Consider the following 22,670-nt stretch of genomic DNA (forward strand, 5'->3'; position numbering starts at 1 on the left):
TGTGAGCTCCCTTGCTCACACACCGTGGGGCTGATCCTACGGCTTCCCAGTCCTCCTGCCTCCGCGGGCGTCGGGGTGGGTGAGCCGATGGTCCATCGGCATCGTGGACGTTTCTGGACGCTCAGAGGGACTGGGGCTGTCTGGGTAGATACCATCGTGTGTCGGGTTTATTTCTCCCGGGAGAGGGTGGCCGCTGTGCTCACGCCTGCACCGTGTTCCCCCCGGCTCTCTCCCGCAGGCTCCAGGGACCCCTGCGCGGAGGTGACCTGCAGCTTCGGCAGCACGTGCGTCCGCTCCGCCGACGGCCAGTCGGCCAAGTGCGCCTGCCCCTCGTCCTGCGGCGGCGTGCCCGAGCGCGCGGTGTGCGGCAGCGACGGCAGGGACTATCGCAGCGAGTGCGACCTCAACAAGCACGCCTGCGACAAGCAGGAGAACGTCTTCAAGAAGTTCGATGGCGCCTGTGGTGAGTCCTCTGTTCGCCTCCCCGGGGGTTTTGCTTTAAAAACGTTTCCTCTTGCATCAGGAGTAGTGGGATATGGCGAGGGTTGGGGGGGAAAAACCTGCCCGCACACCCGCTGCTAGCAGCTCAAAAACGCGGGTGGGCAGAAGAAGGTTGGTCTGTGGGTGATGGCTTCAGAAGCTCAGACCAAGCCAGTGCTTCCCCCGCTGCGTTTGGCTGTGGGTGTTTCTGCTCAGGACCTTGTTACTTACAAATACCTTTGGGGCGGGTGTCAAGGGGATGGGCCAGACTCTGCTCAGTGGTGCCCAGTGACAGGACAAGGGGCAACAGGCACAAACTGAAACATGGGAAGTTCCATCTCAATATGAGGAAAAACTTCTTTAAGGATTCCAGAGCCCTGGGACAGGCTGCCCAGGGAGGGTGGGGTCTTCTTCTCTGGAGATGTTCAAACCCACCTGGATGCGACCCTGTGCAACGCGCTCTGGGTGACCCTGCTTGGGCAGGGGGTTGGACTGGGTGATCTCCAGAGGTGCCTTCCCACCCCAACCAGGCTGGGATTCTGTGACCCACTGACCTAGAGAGCAGCAGCAACATCTGTGCCGCCTCCTTTCTCTCCTGCCGTTTCCCCGGCCGCCGCTTTGGCGAGGAGCCTGCTGCCAGCCCGTGTCCCAGCGCTCCTTCTAATTAAAGGAGCCTGACAGGTGCAGATCCCGAAGCACAAACACAGTCCTTGCCACTCCGAGGATGGCTTCCTCTATGGCTAATGATGGCTGTGGATACTTGTAATTAAAAGCAACTGTAGTCATTAGGAAAACCATGAGCTCAGCCAGGACACGTGCCAGAGCAGTGTTTGTCCCCGGGTGAAGGAGTGTGTTTGGGCAGGCTGCAAACCTGACAGAGCTTTAATTGCACCTTCACCTCTCGGTCCCAAGTAGGGCGAGATGGGTGCAAGTGGGAGGTGTGAAAGAGGTGATGTTACGCTGGGTGCTCCTGGTTTTTAGGGCAGAGAGGTGGCTTTGAGCCTCCAAATCCTCCAAAAATCAGGTCCTGCTGATTTTGGCTGGGCATCAGCAGAAACTCAGGCAGTGTGGGTTGAGCTGCAGGGCTAGAGAACCTGGAAACACTTGAAGGCAGGCCAGGAGGCACCTCTCTGGGGACAGCGTCAGGGTGCCTGACCGCCTGCTCCATCTCTGCGCTCAGACCCGTGTAAAGGCGTCCTCAACGACATGAACCGCGTGTGCCGGGTGAACCCCCGCACCCGCAAGGCAGACATGCTCCTGCGCCCCGAGAACTGTCCCCCGAAGAGGGAGCTTGTGTGCGGCGACGACGGGGTGACTTACGACAACGAGTGCGTGATGGGGCGCTCGGGGGCCATCCGGGGCCTGGAGATCCAGAAGGTGCGTTCAGGGCAGTGCCAGCAGCAGGGTAAGTACCTCTCTGCCTTCTGGGGTGCGGGTTCCTGACCTTTCCCCCTGCTCCAGGCCGTGCTCTTGGTGATCAGAGCATCCCCGCTGTCCCTGGGGCGGGTGCGAGCTGTGCTGTCCTCTTGTTACCGGAAAATAGTCCCCAAGAAAACTCTCTAACCCAAATGATAGTTTAGAAGCTGACATTGATTTATTGCAGCGCTGGGTGCATGGGGGATCTCTCCTCCTGGCACGCACACCCAGGGACAAAAACACACTCGTTATATACGTTATAGAAAAATGAATATTCATACAATTCTGAGTAAAGCCCACCTATTCCAAGAAACTTATGCATATGCTAATACATTACGTAATTGTCTTTGCACACACGTGCTAAATTGGGGAAGGGGTCTGGGGTGGGCTCTGGTGGTCATAATCCCCCCATAGTGATGCTGTCCACTGTACAAGCCCGCTTCTGCGCAAGCATGGTCGAGGCCTTTCTATTGACACATGCAGGTGGCTCCAAGGAGAAGATATTCTGATTCTTACAGGATTTATTTCTACTCCTGGCACCAGAGCTGTGAATCAAGTCAGTTAAGACACTACAAAGATGTTGTTCACAGTCTTGCTTATCTCTGGCCCTTCTTTGTAATTAGCGAGGAATTTAACAGAGACCTTGGATTCTCTAAGACTAAGTGCAAGCAAGAATCAGCGATGACTATAACTCTAAGTGTTATCAGTCCCAGAAGCAGACCCTGTCTTCAAAACATGCCGTTAGCTTCAGAACGTGCTGTTATTTTTAGCTGAAAGGGAAACTGCTGAAAGAAAAGTTGATTCTGTCTAAAGGTTACACAGAGTAGGCCTTTTCGGGCCTGTTTTGAGGCCTACTTGTACTAAACCATCCGGTATCCCTCTCTCCTCGCAGACAAATGCAAGGACGAGTGCAAGTTCAACGCCGTCTGCCTGAACCGCCGCGGCACCGCGCGCTGCTCCTGCGACCGCATCGCCTGCGACGGCACCTACCGACCCGTGTGCGCCCGCGACAGCCGCACCTATGGCAACGACTGCGAGCGCCAGAAGGCCGAGTGCCACCAGAAGGCTGCCATCCCAGTAAAGCACAGCGGACCCTGTGGTAAGCACTGGTGCCGCCGGGCTGGTCGCCCACAGGGACACTGGTACCCCCCACACCTCTCACTTCCCAGCTCCAGCAGCCACTCTAAGCCCAGCCTGCCTCAGTCCCTTCCGTGCAGGCAGCTTGTGTTGATGCTGGAAAGCTGCAGGTAAGCGGTCGCTGGCTGCCCACCCTCTGACTCTTCAGTCTTGCCGTCGACAAGCCCTGAATATCCATTCCTCCCCGTTCTTTTTCCTTCCAGCAGTCAGCAGTCCTCGTGTGTGTGTGTGTGCGTGTGTTCCTTGGTCTTGTCTCTGTCTGACGTCCTCAGTAACACCAGGAAGAATCATTTGTGTTTAAACGGTACCGAAGTGTCTGTGATGTCCTGCTGGTTTCTCTCATTCACCGCTGTGGCCGTTCCCCACCACGCAGCCCACACTGTTCATCCCTCCTCCCAGGGTAGTGCCAGCCCCCACGCTCCTTCCACGCTTCCCCCCCTCCATGCCTGCCTCCTTCTCTCAGCTCCAGGTACTCTCCGTAAGGAAACTCCTCCCAGCGCACCCGCTCTCCGGAGGTCTCGCCGTGTCTTTGTCTCGTCTCTGGGAGAAGCTTTTGACCTTTCCAATGGATGCTTTTGCAGGCGTATGTGATAGGATGGGCCTTGGAGGCCCAAGGATGTTGGGAACGTCCAATTTTAAAATCTATGCACAGAAAATGAAGGAGGTTAAACATGGATTGGTTTCTATGAGTTGGAAGGACTGTTCATTTCAGCTCAAATTGGTTTTTACTAGATCCAGAACAGTGTCCTATTATTTTAAGCTGATGTTTTATAAGGTTTCAGCTGTACTAAACCTTCTGAAGTACTTGGAAATTGAGCCCCTTGTTGTGGGTCTCTTTTTGTTGGCTTTGTGCTCCTGCGGCAGGTTTTTAATGCTGCCAGGCCCAGCTGCTTGAAAACTGTTTGTCAGGCTCCCAAAATCACACTCAGTGTAATCACAACTGTCATTTTTAATTGTCCGTTTCACTGTGTTTCTGGTGGTTGAATGATCAGGAGTCATTCCCCCAAGTTCTCCCTACGGGGAGGGCAACAGGAGCACTTTTCAGTCCTCTGTCCCTGTGACAGCCCCAGGCAACCCTGGAGCAAACCACCACAAGGTGTGGGCAAGGCTTTGGCCTCCCCATCAGCTTAGGAAAGCATCTTCTCACTGAGCTCAGCGCTGCCCTTTGGACAGAAAGCACGTCCTCCTCTGTGTCACCAGGCTGGACTCAGTGTGAGATGGGAAACAGATTTAGAAAAGGGGACGGGGTGGTGGTGTCGCTTGCTAGCCTGTGTGTCAAGACAGGTCTTCTCAGAGTCAGAATCACTCAGGTTGGAAGAGCCCTCTGGGATCATCAAGTCCAACCATTGCCCTGACACCACCATGGCAACTAGACCAGGGCACTAAGTGCCATGTCCAGCCTTTTCTTAAACACCTCCAGAGATGGTGACTCCACCACCTCCCTGGGCAGCCCCTTCCAATGGCTAATGACCCTTGCTGAGAAGAAATGCTTCCTAATGTCCAACCTGAACCTCCCCTGGTGAAGCTTGAGGCTGTGTCCTCTTGTCCTATCGCTGGTTGCCTGGGAGAAGAGGCCGACTCCCACTGTGCTACAACCTCCCTTCAGGTAGTTGTAGACTGCACTAAGGTCACCTCTGAGTCTCTTCTTCTCCAGGCTAAACACCCCCAGCTCCCTCAGCCATTCCTCATAGGTCAGACCCTCCAGACCCTTCACCAGCTTGGTCACTCTCCTCTCGCTGTCCACCCTTCCCAGCACGAGCACTGCTGGTGCTCCCTGGCTGGCTGCCTGGCCGAGGCTCCTTGGGATGCCGGGTGCAGGCTGCCAGCGCGGGCTGGGACAGGGCTCATGGGACACTCGGCAATGAGCAAGACCAGGGGCTGAGGGAGCTCTGGGCTCTGTCTGCATCCAGCACCGAGGGCGGGGAGCGTGGCGAGTCCATCGACACCTCTGTGCTGTGGGTATACAGGAGAGGGTAGATTTAGATGAGATATTAGGAAGAAATTCCTTACTGTGAGGGTGGTGAGACCCTGGCCCAGAGAAGCTGTGGCTGCCCCCTCCCTGGCAGTGTTCAAGGCCAGGTTGGATGGGGCTGGGAGCAGCCTGGTCTGGTGGAAGGTGTCCCTGCCTGTGGCAGGGGGGTGGAACTAGATGGGCTTTAAGGTCCTTCCAACCCAAACCAGTCTGTGATTCTGTGACGATTCTATGTACGGAGCTGGGGAAGGAGAGGAAAAGAAAGGCCCTTGGTATGGTCACGGTGTTTTAATCTCTTGCACGTACCTGCCTAATGAACTCTGAGCTCTGCTGCTGCCTTTTCCAGCAGCAAGGCGAAGGAGGCAAAGCCAAACAAAACCGTCCAGGCCTTGTGTTTAATCCTTCTCTACTTTTATACCGTGATGGGGCGGTTGAGAAGGAAGGGATGGGATGAGACCGATGTGGACAGGAGGTGGAGGGAAGGTGTCTGTAGTTGCATCTGTCTTCTCCTCCCTGCCTCTCTCTGCTCTCTCCTCCACTGCTCTCTTTCTCCCTCTGCTCTCTCTTTCCTTTTTCGTCTGTGTCTTGTGTTTTACAGTGTTGCCTGTTTGGAGGAAGGAATTGTGTCCTCGCAGCACCCTTCTGCTCCCTACCCGGACATCTCTGCTAGGAGGTCGGCTTTCTCCCCTTCTCCGTAGCCAGTGACAGTCCTGGCCTCTTCTCACTGCTCCCCTCCTCTCTAGTTTTGCTTGAGAGCCCCTGGGATGGAGAGATTGCCCTCGTTTTGCTCCCATCCCTCGCCCCAAACACTTTCTGCTGGAGTGGAAATGCCTTGCAGTGCAGTGGGGTCTTGTCTGATGCTTGCTGCGGCTTGACCCTTCGAGGCAAATGAGAGTGGGAGCAGAGGTGGGTGCTGTGAGCCCCCCAGCCCTTAGCAAGCCCCTCTGCGGCTGATACAGCAGGCTGGACTGCTCCTGGTTGATCTCACCTTTCCTTTTGCCCGCGACTAACCCCCCCCTCTCTTCCCCACCTCCCCTTTCCCAGAGACTTTTGCCTGCCTGGGACTGTGATGCTTGTCCCTTTGCACTCCATAGTGTGTGTCGTGCTTGTTTGTGCAAGGGCAGGGGCTCTGCAGGGATGGCAGCTCCCTCCCCAGTGGCCAGCAAAGCGCCGCGTGCCTTTTGAAGCACCGGGGAGCTGTCTGTGCTCAGATGTGGTTCTTCTCTAAGAATACTCCCCTGTATCCCTGCGGAGCTGGTGCTGTGTCGTGGACACGGATTGATGGGGCGTGATGGGTTACAAAGCAGCTTCAGAGCCTCTTCCCTCACCCCCAGGCAAGGCTTGCAGGAGAGCTCAGTGTCCCCAGGGCTCGGTTAGGTTCCTGCACCGCTCAGCAGCGGGTAGGGGATCATGCCCTTGAGTCAGTCAGGGTGCAGAATGAGCATTTTTGCTCTGTGCCTCAGTTTCCCTGCCTGCAAGGTGGAGAAGGGCCAAGAATCAAAGCAGAACAGCTAAGCACAGCTCTGCAGATCCACCACCTTGGTCCTAGCAGGGGAGGATGGACCTGTTGCCCCTGCCCACCCTGTGCCACACCAGCAGGCTCTGGAGGACCTTGTCTTCCCCACCGCCCTTGGCTCTGGGCTTATCTCGCTGTCCGGCACTGTGTCTGCCTGGTGCATCCATCTCACCTTGGCCTCATTGTCTGTTCCCCATGTCTGTTTTGTCACGTGTCCTTGTCAGTGTTCAGCACGGGTTAAATCTGTGTCCTTTCCTTGCCCCAGGTCCTCAGGGCTTTTCTCTTGAGTCACAAGAAGGGCTCGATGGGCAGTGCTGGGTCTGTCCCCAGTCCTGGCTTGGCTTCTGGCTGCTGGGGGGATGCTGGGCTGGAAACCTGGGGGAACCACAGGGCTTTCCCTGCCGGCCATTGCAGAGCTGCACCAGGGAGCTGGACGCAGCCTTTTCTCCTTGCTGGCACCATCAGGGTTGGCTGCTCACCTCCTCACTGCTGGGCATCTTGCAGGGATGGTGCCACCTGCTTGACTGACGCTGTTTAAGCAGCTCCAGTGAGTGAGCAGAGGGGACTGCTGCCTCTCTGTAAGACATGCTGTGGAGCATTACCCGTCTGTCCCCAGGGAGCCTCAGGGCTCTGCTCCTAGAGCCTCAGTGAAGGGAACTATCCCTGCGTGAGCTTTTTGGCTACTGCGGGTTCGGCAGCCGGTGCCAGGTACTGTGTGATGGGGTAGTGAGTGTCCTGGAGGCACCAAGACCCACGCTGAGGAGGGCTTTCTGCTGCCTCCTTGCTCTCTGCCACAGAGCTGGGCATTCAGTTCTCACTTCACAGGTGGGCCTGTGGCACCACGTGTGCTCGGGAAGAGAAGTGCTGGCTCCTCTCCTGGCATCGAGGGGCCTCAGCCTGTGCTGCCCTCCCTCAGCACATGGTGCTTGTTCTTGATGCTGGCTGGGAGCTGCTGGGGAGCCCCAGACATGGGGGTTTGGTGCAGAAACCCATGGGGCTGATCCAACCTCTGGCCAACCCCTTGGGGCAGAACGTAGCTGGGATGGGGATGGGGTGGAGGAGACGAGGCAGGAGGTCATGTTCATGGCGTGCAGGGAGAAGATCTTGTGCCTGCTTCCCATCCCTAACCTCTGCCAAGCATGGGGAGGGTGCTGAGCCGGGCATGTCGGGGTGGCATGGAGGGTGCAGGGGCTGGGCTGGTGCCAAGGCCAAGAGCTCTGTGCGTTCGCCATGGCTTGGGGGGATGCTGGCATGCCTTGCTGTGCCCGGGGGAGCTGGGCAAGCGGCACGCTGACACCCTGCCTTTCTCTCCTGTCCCCTCTGCAGACCTGGGCACACCCAGCCCCTGCCTGAGCGTGGAGTGCACCTTCGGGGCCACGTGCGTGGTGAAGAACCAGGAGGCCGTGTGCGAGTGCCAGCAGGTGTGCCAGGGCCGCTACGACCCCGTGTGCGGCAGCGACAACCGCACCTACGGCAACCCCTGCGAGCTCGACTCCATGGCCTGCGTCCTCAAGAGGGAGATCAAAGTGAAGCACAAGGGGCCCTGCGGTAAGAGCCGATCTCGGGGGGGTTCCTCCTCCTGCTGCTGCTGGCCACAGCCGGGTTCGCTTGCTGGGAGCGGGCAGTGGCTTGGAATCATAGAACCACAGACTGGTTTGGGTTGGGAGGGACCTTAAAGCCCATCCCGTTCCAACCCACGCGCCCGAGTGCCCTGTAGGAAGGAGCTGCCCTGTCTGCACCCAGCCTGCCCTGAGCAGCCCCTCTCCCGAGCCCAGGCGTGCCTGCAAGCTTTGTGCTGTAGACAGCAACCTCCGGGCCAACAGCCTGCACAAACAGAGCAGGGGGTTGTTGCATCTTCCCTCCCCCATGCAGAGGCAGCAGCTGCTGCGCGAAAGAAAAAATAAGAAAATTCATCTTGGAGCCAAATTCTTCATGAATTGAATGGCGGGGAGGGAAGAGGGGGTGTTTGAAGGAGAAAATGAGGCCGTGAATCACTAAACACCCGGAGTCAGCAGAGAGGAGATGTGCTGGCTGGAGCCCTGCCGCCTCTCCCCTGGGAGACTGGCCGCTCGCTGCCGGGGATGCCACGCTCCTCCTCCTCCTCCTCCCAGGGCCGGGGCTGATTTATCGCTCCTCTTAATCGCGCTCAGCCCCGCGCTCTCTCCCTCCCCCTATTTAGCTGTAACGGCGTACGGCTCCGGGGACATTTCATCACACTTCCTCCTGGCCCTGACAGCTTTTACAAGTAGTTATTGCCTTTCTGCCTCCGAGCCTGACCCCCCTCCTCCTGCAGCCCATCACCTCGGCTCCTTCCCTGGGGCTCCTGGTCCCAGTGAGGCGGCCGGTGTCCGCGGGTGCTCGCCCTGGGGTTTTATTTCTGCTCTGGCCCTTTGTTAGCCAGCGATGCCAGCCTGACCTGCTGTCTGTAACCTCCCGGTTGTGTTCTTTGCGCAGACCGTTGCGGGAAGTGCCGGTTTGGGGCCATCTGCGAGGCGGAGACGGGCCGGTGCGTGTGCCCCACGGAGTGCGTGCCCTCCTCCCAGCCCGTGTGCGGCACGGACGGCAACACGTATGGCAGCGAGTGCGAGCTCCACGTCCGGGCGTGCACGCAGCAGACCAACATCTTGGTGGCCGCCCAGGGAGACTGCAGTGAGTCTGGCAAGGTCCCCTCCTGCTCTCGGCTCGCTCCGGCGAGCGGATGCTGAGCCCTACTCGCTGCCCAGGCCCCGCAGAGCTGCCTGGCTGTGGCCGTCCAAGGCTCACGGCCCCTGGGTTTGCCAGCCCTGGGAGGCACCTGAGAAACCCCAGGGTTGGGATGTGCAGAGGGTGTCCCTGACGCTCCTCCTGGTGCCCTTATTAGTTGTTTTGGGGACTTCCCAGGAGCATCTCAACTCCAGAGTACCAGGGCTTGTGCAGGGACACCCAGCAGCCTGGCCCAGGGCTGCAGCTCCTGGCTGGTCACTTGGAGATGCTCCTGAGGCTTTTCGCCTCGTCTGGCGTGGTCTTCCCTTTGGGCTTCACAAGAATTGGGCATCCTGAGTCTCTCAAGCAGCTTCTCCCTTCTAGCCGTAGCTATACATCATAGGTGGTATCTGCCCTGTTTGTTACTTGTCAGAGCCAAGCAAAGAAATTGGGCTGATGTCCACTGAGGCCAGCAAAGAAATTGGGCTGAAAACACGTTAATAGCAATCACCAGAACTGAAAGCATCGAGGGTCTGTTTGATCACAGTTCATCTCAGTTGCTTTCCCTTCCCTCCATCCCCTGGGGTTAATTCCTCTTTGCTCATGTGTTTCCTCCCCACTCCCCAGCACAGGGAACTGTCTGTGCTAATTAATTAATGAATTAATGAATTAAAAGCCCTGCCTGGGTTCTTCATTAGGATGAATGCTACCACAGGAAAAGCAATGCTTTGAGCCTCATAAAACCTGCCCTGCTGGGTCTGTGTCCCAAGGCTGGCCTGTGCATGGAGATCCTCTCTAAACTGGGGAGAGAAGAGGCACTGAGTGTGACAGATGACTCTCAGTGCTCCATGGGCATGGTGAGGCTGAAGTCACCATGAGAGCAAATGGGATTTCTTACTGGTGTCTTAGAAGAAGCTGCTGGACACAACACCCATGGGTGCTGATGGGGATCAGAAATGCTCAGGGCTGGCACCTGCCCGTTGCAGAGTCTTTGTGTGGTTTAAATAAGCAGTAACAAACCACTCTGGGGAAGGAGGGCTTCTCTTCTTGCCTCTGGGGGCACGGCGTTAGTGGTCCCCAGCTCTGTGATGCTGGGAAGTTGGCTCTGAAGGTCCCCAGGAGGTCTCACGCTGGCTCTCCCTCTCGCCCCGCAGAGTCGTGCGGCAGCACGGTGTGCTCCTTCGGCAGCCGGTGCGCGGGCGGGCAGTGCGTGTGCCCGCGCTGCGAGCGGCAGCCCTTCGCCCCGGTGTGCGGCAGCGACGGCCTCACCTACGGCAGCCTGTGCGAGCTGCGGGTGGCCTCCTGCCAGCAGAAGAGGAGCATCGAGGTGGCCAGGATGGGGCCGTGCGAGGATGGTAGGTTGACACCGTTCCTATGGCTGCGCGGGCACGAAACGGGGGGGAAAGGGTGAGGAAGGAGCAAGGCTGCACGCCCACGGGCTCTCCCCCTCGCTGCTCCCCCCGTCAAGCTTGGGTGTAGTGCCCTGTGCCACCCCCGGTGTCCCCAGCACAGCCCTCTCCATCCCTCCTGGCCACCCAGCACCCCTGCCGCCTCCCTTTCCCCTCCGTCTTTCTGTCACCAGCAGTGATGAGGGGTGGTGCCACCTGATCAAGGCGGTTGTCACTGCTTTAATGTCACACTTCAGCGGGTCTCGGCCAGGGGAAACGGAGCCTGGCTCCTGCTTTGCTTCTCTCTGCCCCAGGGACTGCCCAAGGGCCTGGCCAGTGGCCGCTGTTGGCTCGGTCCTGAGCACCAGCGAAGGTCGTGGGCTTGGCCAGGCTACGAACTAAGAACCTGCTGAGTGTTCCCAGTTTAGGGGGAAAGCTGTGGGTTAACGTTGGCTGAATCCCAGTACAGGAGGCACATAAACCTCGCTGCTCTGATGGCCTGACGAGCTGAGACTCGCTGGCTCATTGCACATGTAGTCTAGCTGGAAAGGACTTCAGTGCTATGGCAGAGCTTAGGGAGAGGGGAAGACATAACACGGTGTTTGATCACAGCCCTCCTCGGGGAATTTCAGGCTGATGTCCCTCTGGGAAAAGATCTTAAATAATTCTCTGTGTAATGCCAAATCCCAGTCTTTGATCACTCCATAAAAAGGGCCAGGTTTTCCTGCCCTCCCTTCCCCTTTGAAATCAGCAATGTCTCTCTGTAGCTGCTGAAGCTCTGAGCATCTTCTGGAGAGGCAGCCGGGCTAGGGACAGGGTTTAGCTGTTGTTAAGGATATCTGCCTAACTGAGCTTCAGCCTAAGCCCAGCTGTGGGCTGCTTCCCCCATCTGGGGCACAGCCTCGTGTAGGGAGAAGGGCTTTGGCCCCGGCCCCTCTGCGTCCCCCTCGCTCTGCCCTCTCTCACCGTGTCCTCCTTCGCTCCAGAGTGCGGCTCGGGGGGCTCGGGCTCCGGCGACGGTAGTGAGTGTGAGCAGGACCGGTGCCGGCAGTACGGGGGCTGGTGGGACGAGGACGCGGAGGATGACCGCTGTGTGTGTGACTTCACCTGCCTGGCAGTGCCACGCAGCCCGGTAAGCATGCCAAGCAGCTCTGGGCATCTTTGCTCCCCTCCTCTCCTCTCCCTAGTAGCCTTCCCGCATGCTTCCTGGGCAGGAGAGGGCATCCCATGGAGAGGGATCCTGCCTCCCTGTGCCAGGGACTGCCCTGAGCTGCTTCCCTCCCTGTCCTGGCAGGTGTGTGGCTCTGATGGCGTGACCTACGCCAACGAGTGTGAGCTGAAGAAGACACGGTGTGAAAAACGCCAGGATCTCTATGTCACCAGCCAAGGAGCCTGCCGCGGTGAGTCCCCCCGGGCTGACCCAGGCTGTGTGCGCTGGTCCCCAGCCTGGTGCCCTTTCCCTGGGGCTGAGCAAGGAAGTGCCCACTGAGGGCACAGCAGTGTTGGCTTGCTGATCCCTGCTGCATCATTCCTGTTCCGTGCCCTGTGCTTGCCCTGGCCCAGGGTAGGACCTCACCTCGTCCCTGCTCCCAGCATCTCTGCAGGGACCGTGTGGTTTAGCAGAAATGCTGCTAAATTGGCAATTCTGCCCCACAGCAACCTGTGTGCCGAAGGTAACCTCTACCCCTCTACCTTCCTCCGCAGCCCTTGCCACAACCCCACCACCTCTCCTGGTTGTGCACTGCAGCCAGACCATCTATGGATGCTGCCCAGACAACATGACCTTGGCGCTCGGAGTGGGTGCAGCTGGATGCCCAAGTGAGTGGATATTGTGTTCCCACCCGGGGGGACGTGGAGGACCTTCAGGGATGGCTGGAAGGCAGGAGAGATCGGGTGGAGGGGGCACTTGGGGTCCCATCCCAGGGGAAGCGAAGGGAGGTGGGCCCTCCCCATTCCTTAGCTAACTGGTGACCTCCCAGGCTCAAAAAGCCTCTGTTTATCCCCAGCTCCAGGCTCGCAGCAGGCACACGTGGAGATGTGCACGCACGCTTCACCTTCTGTATCTACTAGTGATGCTCTTGTCCTTCCAAAAGCCCTGAGTCACCTTCCAGGTCTAAATTCCTCTGAAATGCAGGAAGACGGGAAGGTGGCGGAGAACTTGTCTGGTGCTGAGCCCATGCTGGATGCCCCAGAAGGTGCCTCTAGGGCCAGCCCAAGCCCTCTGTGCCTTTAGCCCATTGCACAGGGCTTTTTACCAGCCCGAGTGACAAAAATACTGCTTGTATCACAGAATCACTCAGGTTGGAAGAGCCCTCTGGGATCATCGAGTCCAACCATTGCCCTGACACCACCATGGCAACTAGACCATGGCACTAAGTGCCATGTCAGTCTTTTCTTAAACCCCTCCAGAGATGGTGACCCCACCACCTCCCTGGGCAGCCCCTTCCAGTGTCTAATGACCCTTGCAGAGAAGAAATGCTTCCTAATGTCCAACCTGAACCTCCCCTGGCCAAGCTTGAGGCTGTGTCCTCTTGTCCTATCGCTAGTTGCCTGGGAGAAGAGACCGACTCCCACTGCGCTACAACCTCCCTTCAGGTAGTTGTAGACTGCACTAAGGCCACCTCTGAGCCTCCTCTTCTCCAGGCTAAATTGTGCTGCAGGCTGAGGTGGAACAGAGCTAGGGTTCACCCAGGGACCTTCTGCAGGGCACCCCAGGACTGGTGGGTGACTGCGCTGTGCAGGAAGCTGAGCTGACAAATGATTCATTAATATTTATTAAATGATTATTGGAGTCAGCACTTTAGCAGAAGGCACATTTGGAGAGGCATTAGTGAACTCTCAACAGCTGAGGCTGTGTGTTAGGGAAAGCCACTACCCCGCAGGGACACGATTCAGGCCGTGCCTGGGCCTGGCTCACGCCAGCCTGGTGAGGGTGTGGTGGTGGTTAATGTGCTGTAGTGTTTAAAAAGCATTTAGCCAGTGCTGCTTGCTCTGGACGTGCCATTTCCCTGCCCTGGGCAGGCTGGGGGGGTTTATGCACCCTACTCCCTGCTCCTGCTGTCTCCCTTTCTCTGCAGCTCTGCCCCTTATCCCCTTCCTGCTACTCCCTGGGGATAAAGGCAGCGTCTCTCTGTCTATCTTTGGATCATTTCCCTCCATCAAGTTCCTAATTAATGAATTAATAATAAACTTCTAATAGCTTCCTCTCCCTTTGATGTTAATGAGAGAGGAGATCTTGATGACAGCCAAGCGAGCGGGTTAATCCCTGAAGGTTTCGTTCCGCCTTGTAGCTGGGGCAGAGGAGGAGGGTGGGGAGCAGCTGGTGAAACCTCCTGCCCAGCGTGGGACCACGTCCGTGCCCTGGCTGAGCAGCTCGGTGGCTCAGCAGTCGGTCCCCCCACCCCGCCATCCCCCCTGCCTCCTCAGGGCTCAGCCTCACGCTCTGTCTCCCTCTGACCCGCAGGCACCTGCCAGTGCAACCCCTACGGCTCCTACGGGGGGGCCTGCGACCCCGCCACGGGGCAGTGCTCCTGCAAGCCCGGCGTGGGGGGGCTGAAGTGCGACCGCTGCGAGCCCGGCTTCTGGAACTTCCGCGGCATCGTCACCGACAGCAAGAGCGGCTGCACGCGTGAGTGCTGCGCTGGGACCCGCGGCCCGCGCCGCTCGGGGCTGGCACAGCTCCCTGCCCTGCTCTGTGGGGCTCGGGGCACAGCAGGGCACTGTGCTAGTGAGAATAGGGAGCCCTGATGCTGGTCATGGAATCGCAGACTGGTTTGAGTTGGGAGGGACCTCAAAGCCCATCCAGTTCCAACCCCCTGCCACGGGCAGGGACACCTTCCACCAGACCAGGTTGCTCCAAGCCCCATCCAACCTGGCCTTGAACACTGCCAGGGAGGGGGCAGCCACAGCTTCTCTGGGCAACCTGGGCCAGGGTCTCACCACCCTCACAGCAAAGAATTTCTTCCTAATATCTCATCTCAATCATCTCCCCTCTTTCAGTTTAAAACCTTTCCCCCTTGTCCTGTCACTCCATGCCCTTGTAAAAAGTCTCTCTCCAGCTTTCCTGTAGCCCCTTCAGGTACTGAAAGGTGCTAGAAGGTCTCCCAGTGATCCTACTGTAAGTCACCTCCAGCAGCTCCTTTTGCAGGGCTTGATGACTTGCTCTGTGCCTGAAGTGTGGCACAGGTGCCCTTTCTCCCCCGTGGTGCAGCTTGGCTGGGACCTTGTGTCTCCTTCCATGGTCCTGCTCCCCAAGCACATGCTCTGCAGGGCTGCTTGAACCCACCATGAACAAGCCCTGGTGTCCCTACATGTGCCTGGGGGGGTGGCTGTGGGATCACAAGCCATAGGACCATGGTCAGAGGGTAGCAGGTAGAAGCAGGTTCCTGCAGCCAGTTTTGGGTCAGTAAGGACGGGGTAGCAGTCAGCATTATGGTCCTCCCCCAGACCCTTCTCCTCGCTCTTCTCTTGCATTGCTGGGGGACCTGAGTGAGTCTGCTGTTGGCTCCACAAATCCACCAGCAAAACAGTGTCTTTTTTTTTTTTCCCCCTTCTTGCTCAGCCTGTAACTGCGACCCGGTGGGCTCCGTGCGCGATGACTGTGAGCAGATGACCGGGCTGTGCTCCTGCAAGACTGGCATCACTGGCATGAAATGCAACCAGTGCCCCAACGGCAGCAAGCTGGGCATGACAGGCTGTGAGAAAGGTGAGCCCCTGGGAGAGCCAAGACCTGCTGGGAGGAGAGAGAGAGGGAGTTGGATCCAGCATGGCCTGTATGACCGGTACGTGCTTTGTTGGTCATCTCTTCCCTCTTCTCTCCCTACCCCAGACCCCTCAGCCCCAAAATCCTGTGAGGAAATGAGCTGCGAGTTTGGAGCCTCGTGCGTGGAAGTCAGCGGCTTTGCCCACTGCGAGTGCCCGTCCCCTCTCTGCTCAGAGGCCAACATGACCAAGGTTTGCGGGAGCAGTGGCCACAGGGGGCTGAGTGGCCCAGGGCTTGGAGGAGGACAGAAGTGCAGCTCATGTTACCCCTCTGCCTCCCAGGTGTGTGGCTCTGATGGTGTCACTTATGGGGACCAGTGCCAGCTGAAGACCATCGCCTGCCGGCAGGGACAGGCCATCACTGTGAAGCACGTGGGGCAGTGCCACGGTGAGTGTCTGCGGCTCTCGGCGCTGGGGCAGAGACGCTGGACCTGGGTCTGGCTGCCTCCCTCCCTCTGCGGCTCCTCGCTGTGCTGTGACTCACAGAATCACAGACTCACTCAGGTTGGAAGAGCCCTCTGGGATCATCAAGTCCGACCATTGCCCTGACACCACCATGGCAACTAGACCATGGCACTAAGTGCCATGTCCAGGCTTTTCTTAAACCCCTCCAGAGATGGTGACTCCACCACCTCCCTGGGCAGCCCCTTCCAATGGCTAATGACCCTTGCTGAGAAGAAATGCTTCCTAATGTCCAACCTGAACCTCCCCTGGCGAAGTTTGAGGCTGTGTCCTCTTGTCCTATCGCTGGTTGCCTGGGAGAAGAGGCCGACTCCTCACGGCACAGCAGATGCGCTGCCCAGGGCAGGTGCCTGAGGGTTTGCAATGTGCTTCCCGGTGTCACAGCCAGCCTTCCCCAGACCTACCCTCCTTACCTACCCTGTCTCACTGCTCCTTTCAGAGTCCATCACTCACACAAGCCACACCTCGCCACCCACGCCGCTGCCCACGCTGCCCTTGGACAAGTTAATCCTTCCTCCACCGCTGCAGCTCACCACCCGGGCTCCAGAACCCACCGAGCTGGCTACCAGCTCCCTGCTGTTGGAAGCCAGGCCTACTGAGAGAGGTCACCCTACAACGAGGCGCATCACGACTGCCAGACCAGCCACTACGCCCTGGATGACCCACGGGGTGTATAAAACCACCGTCCGCCCTCTCTCCACCGCGCCGGTGGTCCTGGCCACCCCCCAGCCTGCCTACGCTGAATCGGGCAGTGCAGAAGGCAGTGGAGACCAAGAGGTGGGCATCAGTGGAGACCAGGAATCCAGTGGGGCAGGGTCTGCCGGTGAGTGTGCGCTCCTTCGGCTCGGCGGGTGGGTTGTGGGCTAAACCATCCCCTTGTCTCTCACGATGAAGCTGTGTCTCAGCCTCAACCCCTGACACGGAGGTGAGGTCGTACCTCTGGCTGGTGAATGCTCCTCTTCATGCCCCGCAGGGGAGGAGGAGGTGGAGGACAGCCAGGTAACTTCCACCCCAGCCATCGAGAGGGCGACGTGCTACAACACCCCGCTGGGATGCTGCTCTGACGGCAAGACTGCAGCTGCTGATGCCGAAGGCAGCAACTGTCCGGGTGAGTTTGTCCCCAGGGCTGCGCGCCGTGGGGTCCCTTTTGGTGGTCAGAGGCAGACTGAGCTCTTGCAGGGTGCAGGAGGGGGAGAGGTGCCACCGAGAGCAGCATGGTGCAGAGCCACTTGTGCTCGGTCACAGCACATACGCCCTTGTTACCTTAAAAATTGTTGCTCTGGGGCCGTCTCCAGATGTTTCCTCACTGAGGTCCTCCCTAACTGTCCCTGCTCTGTGGGGTTTCCAGCAGGACATCCCCTTTCGCTCTGGACACCACAGTCCCCTTTTAACCCACGAAGGGCCAGCTGGGGACCTCCCGTACGGTCACCCACAGCAGGGATCTCTCTCTAGCTGCCTCCCCTAGAAGGGAACCTTAGGTTCCTGGGGTGGTTTCACAGCCTGTTAGCGAGCAGGGTCTCCTCTTCCCTCTCCCAGCACAGGTCTTCTCCTTGCCCAGAGGCCACGTTTCGCCCTCCTCTGGTTGCATGCAGTCTCTGATCCTGCCCTATTGACTCTGTGCTGCTCTGCCTAACGTCTTTCTCTTGTTACTCAGCCGGTGCAGGGGGGCTGCTCTCCGGGCCGGAGCTCAGAGGAAACCGTATGGTAAAAGCTGCCATCTCCAGCCTGGTCTTTGCCATCTGCTCCAGCACCCTCTGATACTAATCCTCCATGGCGCTCTCCCAGACCCATCCAGACTAACCCCAGCACTGGCACTACCCGCACACTGCCATCACCCTTTCCCCCCCAGGGACTCCAACACTCCTTGCGGCTCTCAGCCACGTGCCTGTCCCCTGCCCACGAGCCAACTAAAGGCATTTGTCTTGTTTACCCTCCCTCCCGTAGCTACCAAAGTCTTCCAAGGAGTCCTCATCTTGGAGGAGGTGGAAGGCCAGGAGCTGTTCTACACACCCGAGATGGCTGACCCCAAGTCAGAGCTCTTCGGGGAGACGGCCAGGAGCATCGAGAGTGCGGTGAGTCCTTTGCACTTGATCTAGGGTCTGGCGGGGGCTTTTCTGGCCTCGCCAAGAGAAGAGAGGACCCTGCTTGCCTCTTGTCTCCCACCTTGGAGGAGAACCCTGCTACATTGTTGGCTCTTGCGTGGCTGTGGGTACGCTGAGGAAGCGCTGGGTGGGGTAGCAGCGTTATCCTGTAGCCCGCAGTGTGGCACAGCAAACACAAAGCATCTTTGCAAGGGGATTAACGTATTTGGAGCTGGTTCCAAGCTGCGCTCAGAAGTTGGCAAGCCCTCAGTACGGTCGTAGAAGCAGATGTGTGCCTGGTGTACGGACCATATGGTTCAGGCAGTTCTGTATCACAATAGTGATATTTCCCAATACAACAGTGGCTTCCATCGAGGATGCAAATGTACACAAAAGCTTCATTCACTGGTTCATCCATTCCCACCCCGAGAATGGAAGACACTCTGCTGGTTTCTGCTTTCCCAGGGCTGGGGGAGATGAAGGCATGGCACGGGCCCTCTGTCCCAGAGGACATCTGTGGCTGGGCTGAGAGTTCCTGGGCTGCAGAGACCTGTTGTCCTTCTGCAACCTACCTGCACGTGCCCACGGATGTGATGTGCTCCTTTACCCCTCTGAGATCACTGTGCCCTAATTTATAGCGGGGGAGACTATACCATGGGACCACTATTCAGTTAATTACGTTCTTCTGTCTTTGCCTGGAAGCCGAGGGAAGGAAGCGGTGGCCTCTGGCTGTGGTGGCTGCTGGTCCAGCACGAGGCTGGGGCAGATAGCTGGTAGGGCTGTTAAACCCCCTGTAAGCCTTGCACTGTCACTGTCTCCTTCATGGGACTTCAGACAAAGCCTGCAGTGTCTGAGAGCCAAGTCTTAAAAGGCAGGCGGGTACTTAACGATGCAGAATGGGATTTGCCAAAGTGCCTCAGCAGGTTTACACAGCTTTAGAAGAGATCAGTAAGACTTAGATGCCACACAATAGCAAATCCCTATATGAACTGCAAGGTGTCTCTGGTCTGGCTCTGTTCTGCTCTCCTCCACGGGTACGACGGGGATAGCTCACCTTCCCCACACTGCCTGGATCCCCTTCTTGCCTTTGACTGCAGGCCATAAAGGATAGGGACTGTGTGAAACTATCACCCTACACAAAGGAGCCTTGTTGCATGTGCCTGTGGGATATCTTGCAGAGGTTTGGATGCAAACCCCTGTGGGTCGAAACCAAGGAGACTCGCTGGGACTCGAGATCTTTTACTGAAAGGACCTATGCCCTAGGATCTCCCCGTTAATCTGTTCATCTTTCCTCCTTCACCTCCCACCAACCAGCTGGATGAGCTTTTCCGCAATTCTGATGTCAAGAAGGATTTCAAGAGCATCCGTGTGCGAGACCTGGGGCAGAGCAGCGCTGTCCGGGTCATCGTGGAGTCCCACTTCGACCCAGGTAAGAGCCTTCCCGGTGCTGATTCCTGCCTGAGGAGCTGCCCCAAGAAACACGCATGCACCAAGGAACATGGAAGAACCTTATTAAAAATTGCTGGGGATGTGTCTTCTGTCCAACAAAGTCACCAGATGCTGTGAGAAAAGCTGGGAGGAGGTGTACCCTGAGCTGGTGCCTGGAAGGCTGGAAGCATTTCCCTAGGGACAGGAATGCATCGTGGGGAGGTCATGAGAGGGAAGCTGCTAGGTGGGCCTGCACCTTCACTCTTGCCTTTCTCCTTTCTCCTCCTGGCTACGATCAGCCACTTCCTACACGGCAGCTGACGTCCAAGGGGCACTGCTGAAGCAGATCAAAGCTTCCAAGAAGAAGACCATCCTGGTGAAGAAGCCTCAGCAGGAGCACGTCAAATTCATGGACTTTGGTGAGCCCCTCTTTCTGCGGTCAGTGCCCCTCTCTTGGTTTAGGCATTCGAACGGGCAGGCTGGCTCTTTGGGTCTTTCCTCTGTAGCAGGAACCCGTCAAATGCTTCCCTAGACGGTGCCCTGCAGAGCCAGGGCTCAGAGGATTAGTCACACGATCACAGACTCCCAGCTTGGTTGGGGTTGGAAGGCACCTCTGCAGATCCAGTCCAACCCCCTGCCCAAGCAGGGTCACCCAGAGCACGTTGCACAGGGTCATGTCCAGGCAGGTTTGAATATCTCCAGAGAAGGAGACTCCCCACCCTCCCTGGGCAGCCTGTTCCAGGGCTCTGGCACCCTCAAAATAAAGATGATTTTCCTCATATTGAGATGGAACTTCCCACGTTTCAGTTTGTGCCTGTTGCATCGTGCCAGGGTCCCTGTGGAACACTCTCATCTTGGGTACACTGTTGTGGTGGCAGTGAGGTAGCTGTGGGTCTTTAATAAAATAGTCAGTTCTCCAGCTTTCAGTCCTTTTCTCATTTCTTTTGTTGTTCTTTTTGCCGATAAGGGTGAGAAGCAAAAAAACATGGGTGTGAGAATTCCAAGTCTCAGAATCACAGAATCAATGAGGTTGGAAGAGACCTCTGGGCTCATCAAGTCCAACCATTGCCCTGACACCACCATGGCAACTAGACCAGGGCACTAAGTGCCATGTCCAGGCTTTTCTTAAACACCTCCAGAGATGGTGACTCCACCACCTCCCTGGGCAGCCCCTTCCAATGGCTAATGACCCTTGCTGAGAAGAAATGCTTCCTAATGTCCAACCTGAACCTCCCCTGGCGAAGCTTGAGGCTGTGTCCTCTTGTCCTATCGCTGGTTGCCTGGGAGAAGAGGCCGACTCCCACTCCACTACAACCTCCCTTCAGGTAGTTGTAGACTGCACTAAGGTCACCTCTGAGCCTCCTCTTCTCCAGGCTAAACACCCCCAGCTCCCTCAGCCGTTCCTTGTAGGTCATGCCCTCATTATGCTCCTGAGCACCTCAGAGCAGTTCCCAAGGCAATCTGCCCTTTTTTGAAGTACTAACTTTTACTTTTGACAAAACTTTTAGGGCAGATCAGAAACCTTAAACCCACTGAAACCTTTCCAGGCACCAGCCTCCACCAGCATTTTGCTGTGTTTCAGACTGGATCCCCAGGCTCTTCACCACCACTGTGACCACAACCACGGCCACCACCATGGCACCTGCCACCACCCGCAGGTACACCACAGCCGCCGCTGCCACCACCGCCCACATCCTGCGCCCGGACGCCGCGGGCCGACCCAGCGCCAAGACGGCAGGAGCCATGAGCACCAGGAGACCCACCTCCACCCTCCCCGCCAGTGCCCGGCGGAAGCCCACGCGCCAGCCCCCTGCCACGAGGAAGCCCTTGCGGCCCTGCGACTCGCACCCCTGCCTGCACGGTGGCACCTGCGAGGACGACGGGAAGGAGTTCACCTGCAGCTGCCCGGCGGGCAAAGGGGGAGCTGTCTGCGAGAAACGTACGTGCCTCTGAGCTCTGTCCGTCCGTACTCACAGAATCACTGGTTTGGGTTGGGAGGGACCTTAAAGATCATCCAGTTCCAACCCCCTGCCACGGGCAGGGACACCTTCCACCAGACCATGTTGCTCCAAGCCCCATCCAAGCTGGCCTTGAACACTGCCAGGGAGGGGGCAGCCACAGCTTCTCTGGGCAACCTGGGCCAGGGTCTCACCACCCTCACAGAAAAGAATTTCTTCCTAATAGCTCATCTAAATCTAATGTAGCCGCTTCAGGTGCTGGAAGGTGCTAGAAGGTCTCCCTGGAGCCTTCTCTTCTCCAGGCTGAACAGTCCCAACTCTCTCAGCCTGTCTCCAGAGCAGAGGGGCTCCAGCCCTCTGAGCATCTTCGTGGCCTCCTCTGGACTCGCTCCAACAGCTCCGTGTCCTTCTTCTGTTGGGGCCCCAGAGCTGGATGCAGCACTGCAGGGGGGGTCTCACGAGAGCGGAGCAGAGGGGCAGAATCCCCTCCCTCACCCTGCTGGCCACGCTGCTGGGGATGCAGCCCAGGACACGGTTGGCTTTGGGCAGCTGGTGACTGCTGGTTAGTGTAACAGGGACAGGCTCTACCTGTCCTCTCCCATGCTTCACCAGAGCTGCTGTCTCTCCCCGTGAGCTCCCGCTGGCAGTTTGGTGTCACGCCGGGGGCTTGGGGTGGCTGTGGGTGCTCATTCCTGAAGAGCTCTGTCCCTAAAGCTCAAAGCTGCTGCTGGATGTGGGTGACGAGCCCTGTTCATTTTAATTAGGGCTTGGCCTTCCAGAGCCCGTGGAAAATCTCAGCTGCAATAAATAAAACCTGGGGTGAGGAATGTAAATCCATCATGTGGGCTTCTGGGAGGACAGATAAAAATTATCTAAGGAGCAGGGAAGTTGAGTTATGAGGAACTGTGTGTGCAGCAGAGCTCAGCTGAGGGCACAGGGGATGTGATAGCTGGGCTGGGAAAGGACCAGCAGCACTGGGCCTTACTGGGAGGAGCTGATGGGGACACCGCTGAGGCTGAGTACTGGGAGAGATCTCTAAAGCCTGGGAGCAATCTGGGGGGGGCATGCCATTGCGAGAGGAGTTGGTTGCTACCAGTATGAGTGTCTGGGAGGTGATGATGGGAGAATTGCACAGGAGTGTGGGCCCAGAGGAGAGAGTGAGCTTCTTCCTGCTGTTTCACAAGAGAATCACAGAATCAATGAGGTTGGAAGAGCCCTCTGAGATCATCTGAGTCCAACCATTGCCCTGACACCACCATGGCAACTAGACCATGGCACTAAGTGCCATGTCCAGGCTTTTCTTAAACACCTCCAGTTCATGGGCTCATGCTCTCTGTCCTGTCCCTCCTCTGCTTCATCCCTTCTTCCTTCCTCTCTCCCCCCTCTGGC

The 22,670-nt window shown here is 57.7% G+C and overlaps 1 protein-coding gene across 1 annotated transcript in view; it reads left to right on the forward strand.

Moving 5' to 3' along the window:
- AGRN (agrin) overlaps positions 1-22,670 on the forward strand; it is a 105,531-nt gene that overhangs the window by 68,671 nt on the left and 14,190 nt on the right. Inside the window, 19 exon segments of the mRNA XM_068414456.1 lie at positions 239-463; positions 1,661-1,885; positions 2,789-2,995; positions 7,848-8,069; positions 8,976-9,170; positions 10,358-10,558; positions 11,578-11,723; positions 11,886-11,991; positions 12,296-12,409; positions 14,055-14,219; positions 15,153-15,296; positions 15,420-15,544; positions 15,635-15,740; positions 16,254-16,637; positions 16,788-16,922; positions 17,759-17,886; positions 19,210-19,324; positions 19,623-19,742; positions 20,906-21,262. Of these exon segments, the coding sequence (XP_068270557.1) occupies positions 239-463; positions 1,661-1,885; positions 2,789-2,995; positions 7,848-8,069; positions 8,976-9,170; positions 10,358-10,558; positions 11,578-11,723; positions 11,886-11,991; positions 12,296-12,409; positions 14,055-14,219; positions 15,153-15,296; positions 15,420-15,544; positions 15,635-15,740; positions 16,254-16,637; positions 16,788-16,922; positions 17,759-17,886; positions 19,210-19,324; positions 19,623-19,742; positions 20,906-21,262 (3,420 nt within the window).

The sequence above is a fragment of the Nyctibius grandis genome, chromosome 17 (assembly GCF_013368605.1).
Source record: "Nyctibius grandis isolate bNycGra1 chromosome 17, bNycGra1.pri, whole genome shotgun sequence".
NCBI lineage: Eukaryota > Metazoa > Chordata > Aves > Nyctibiiformes > Nyctibiidae > Nyctibius > Nyctibius grandis.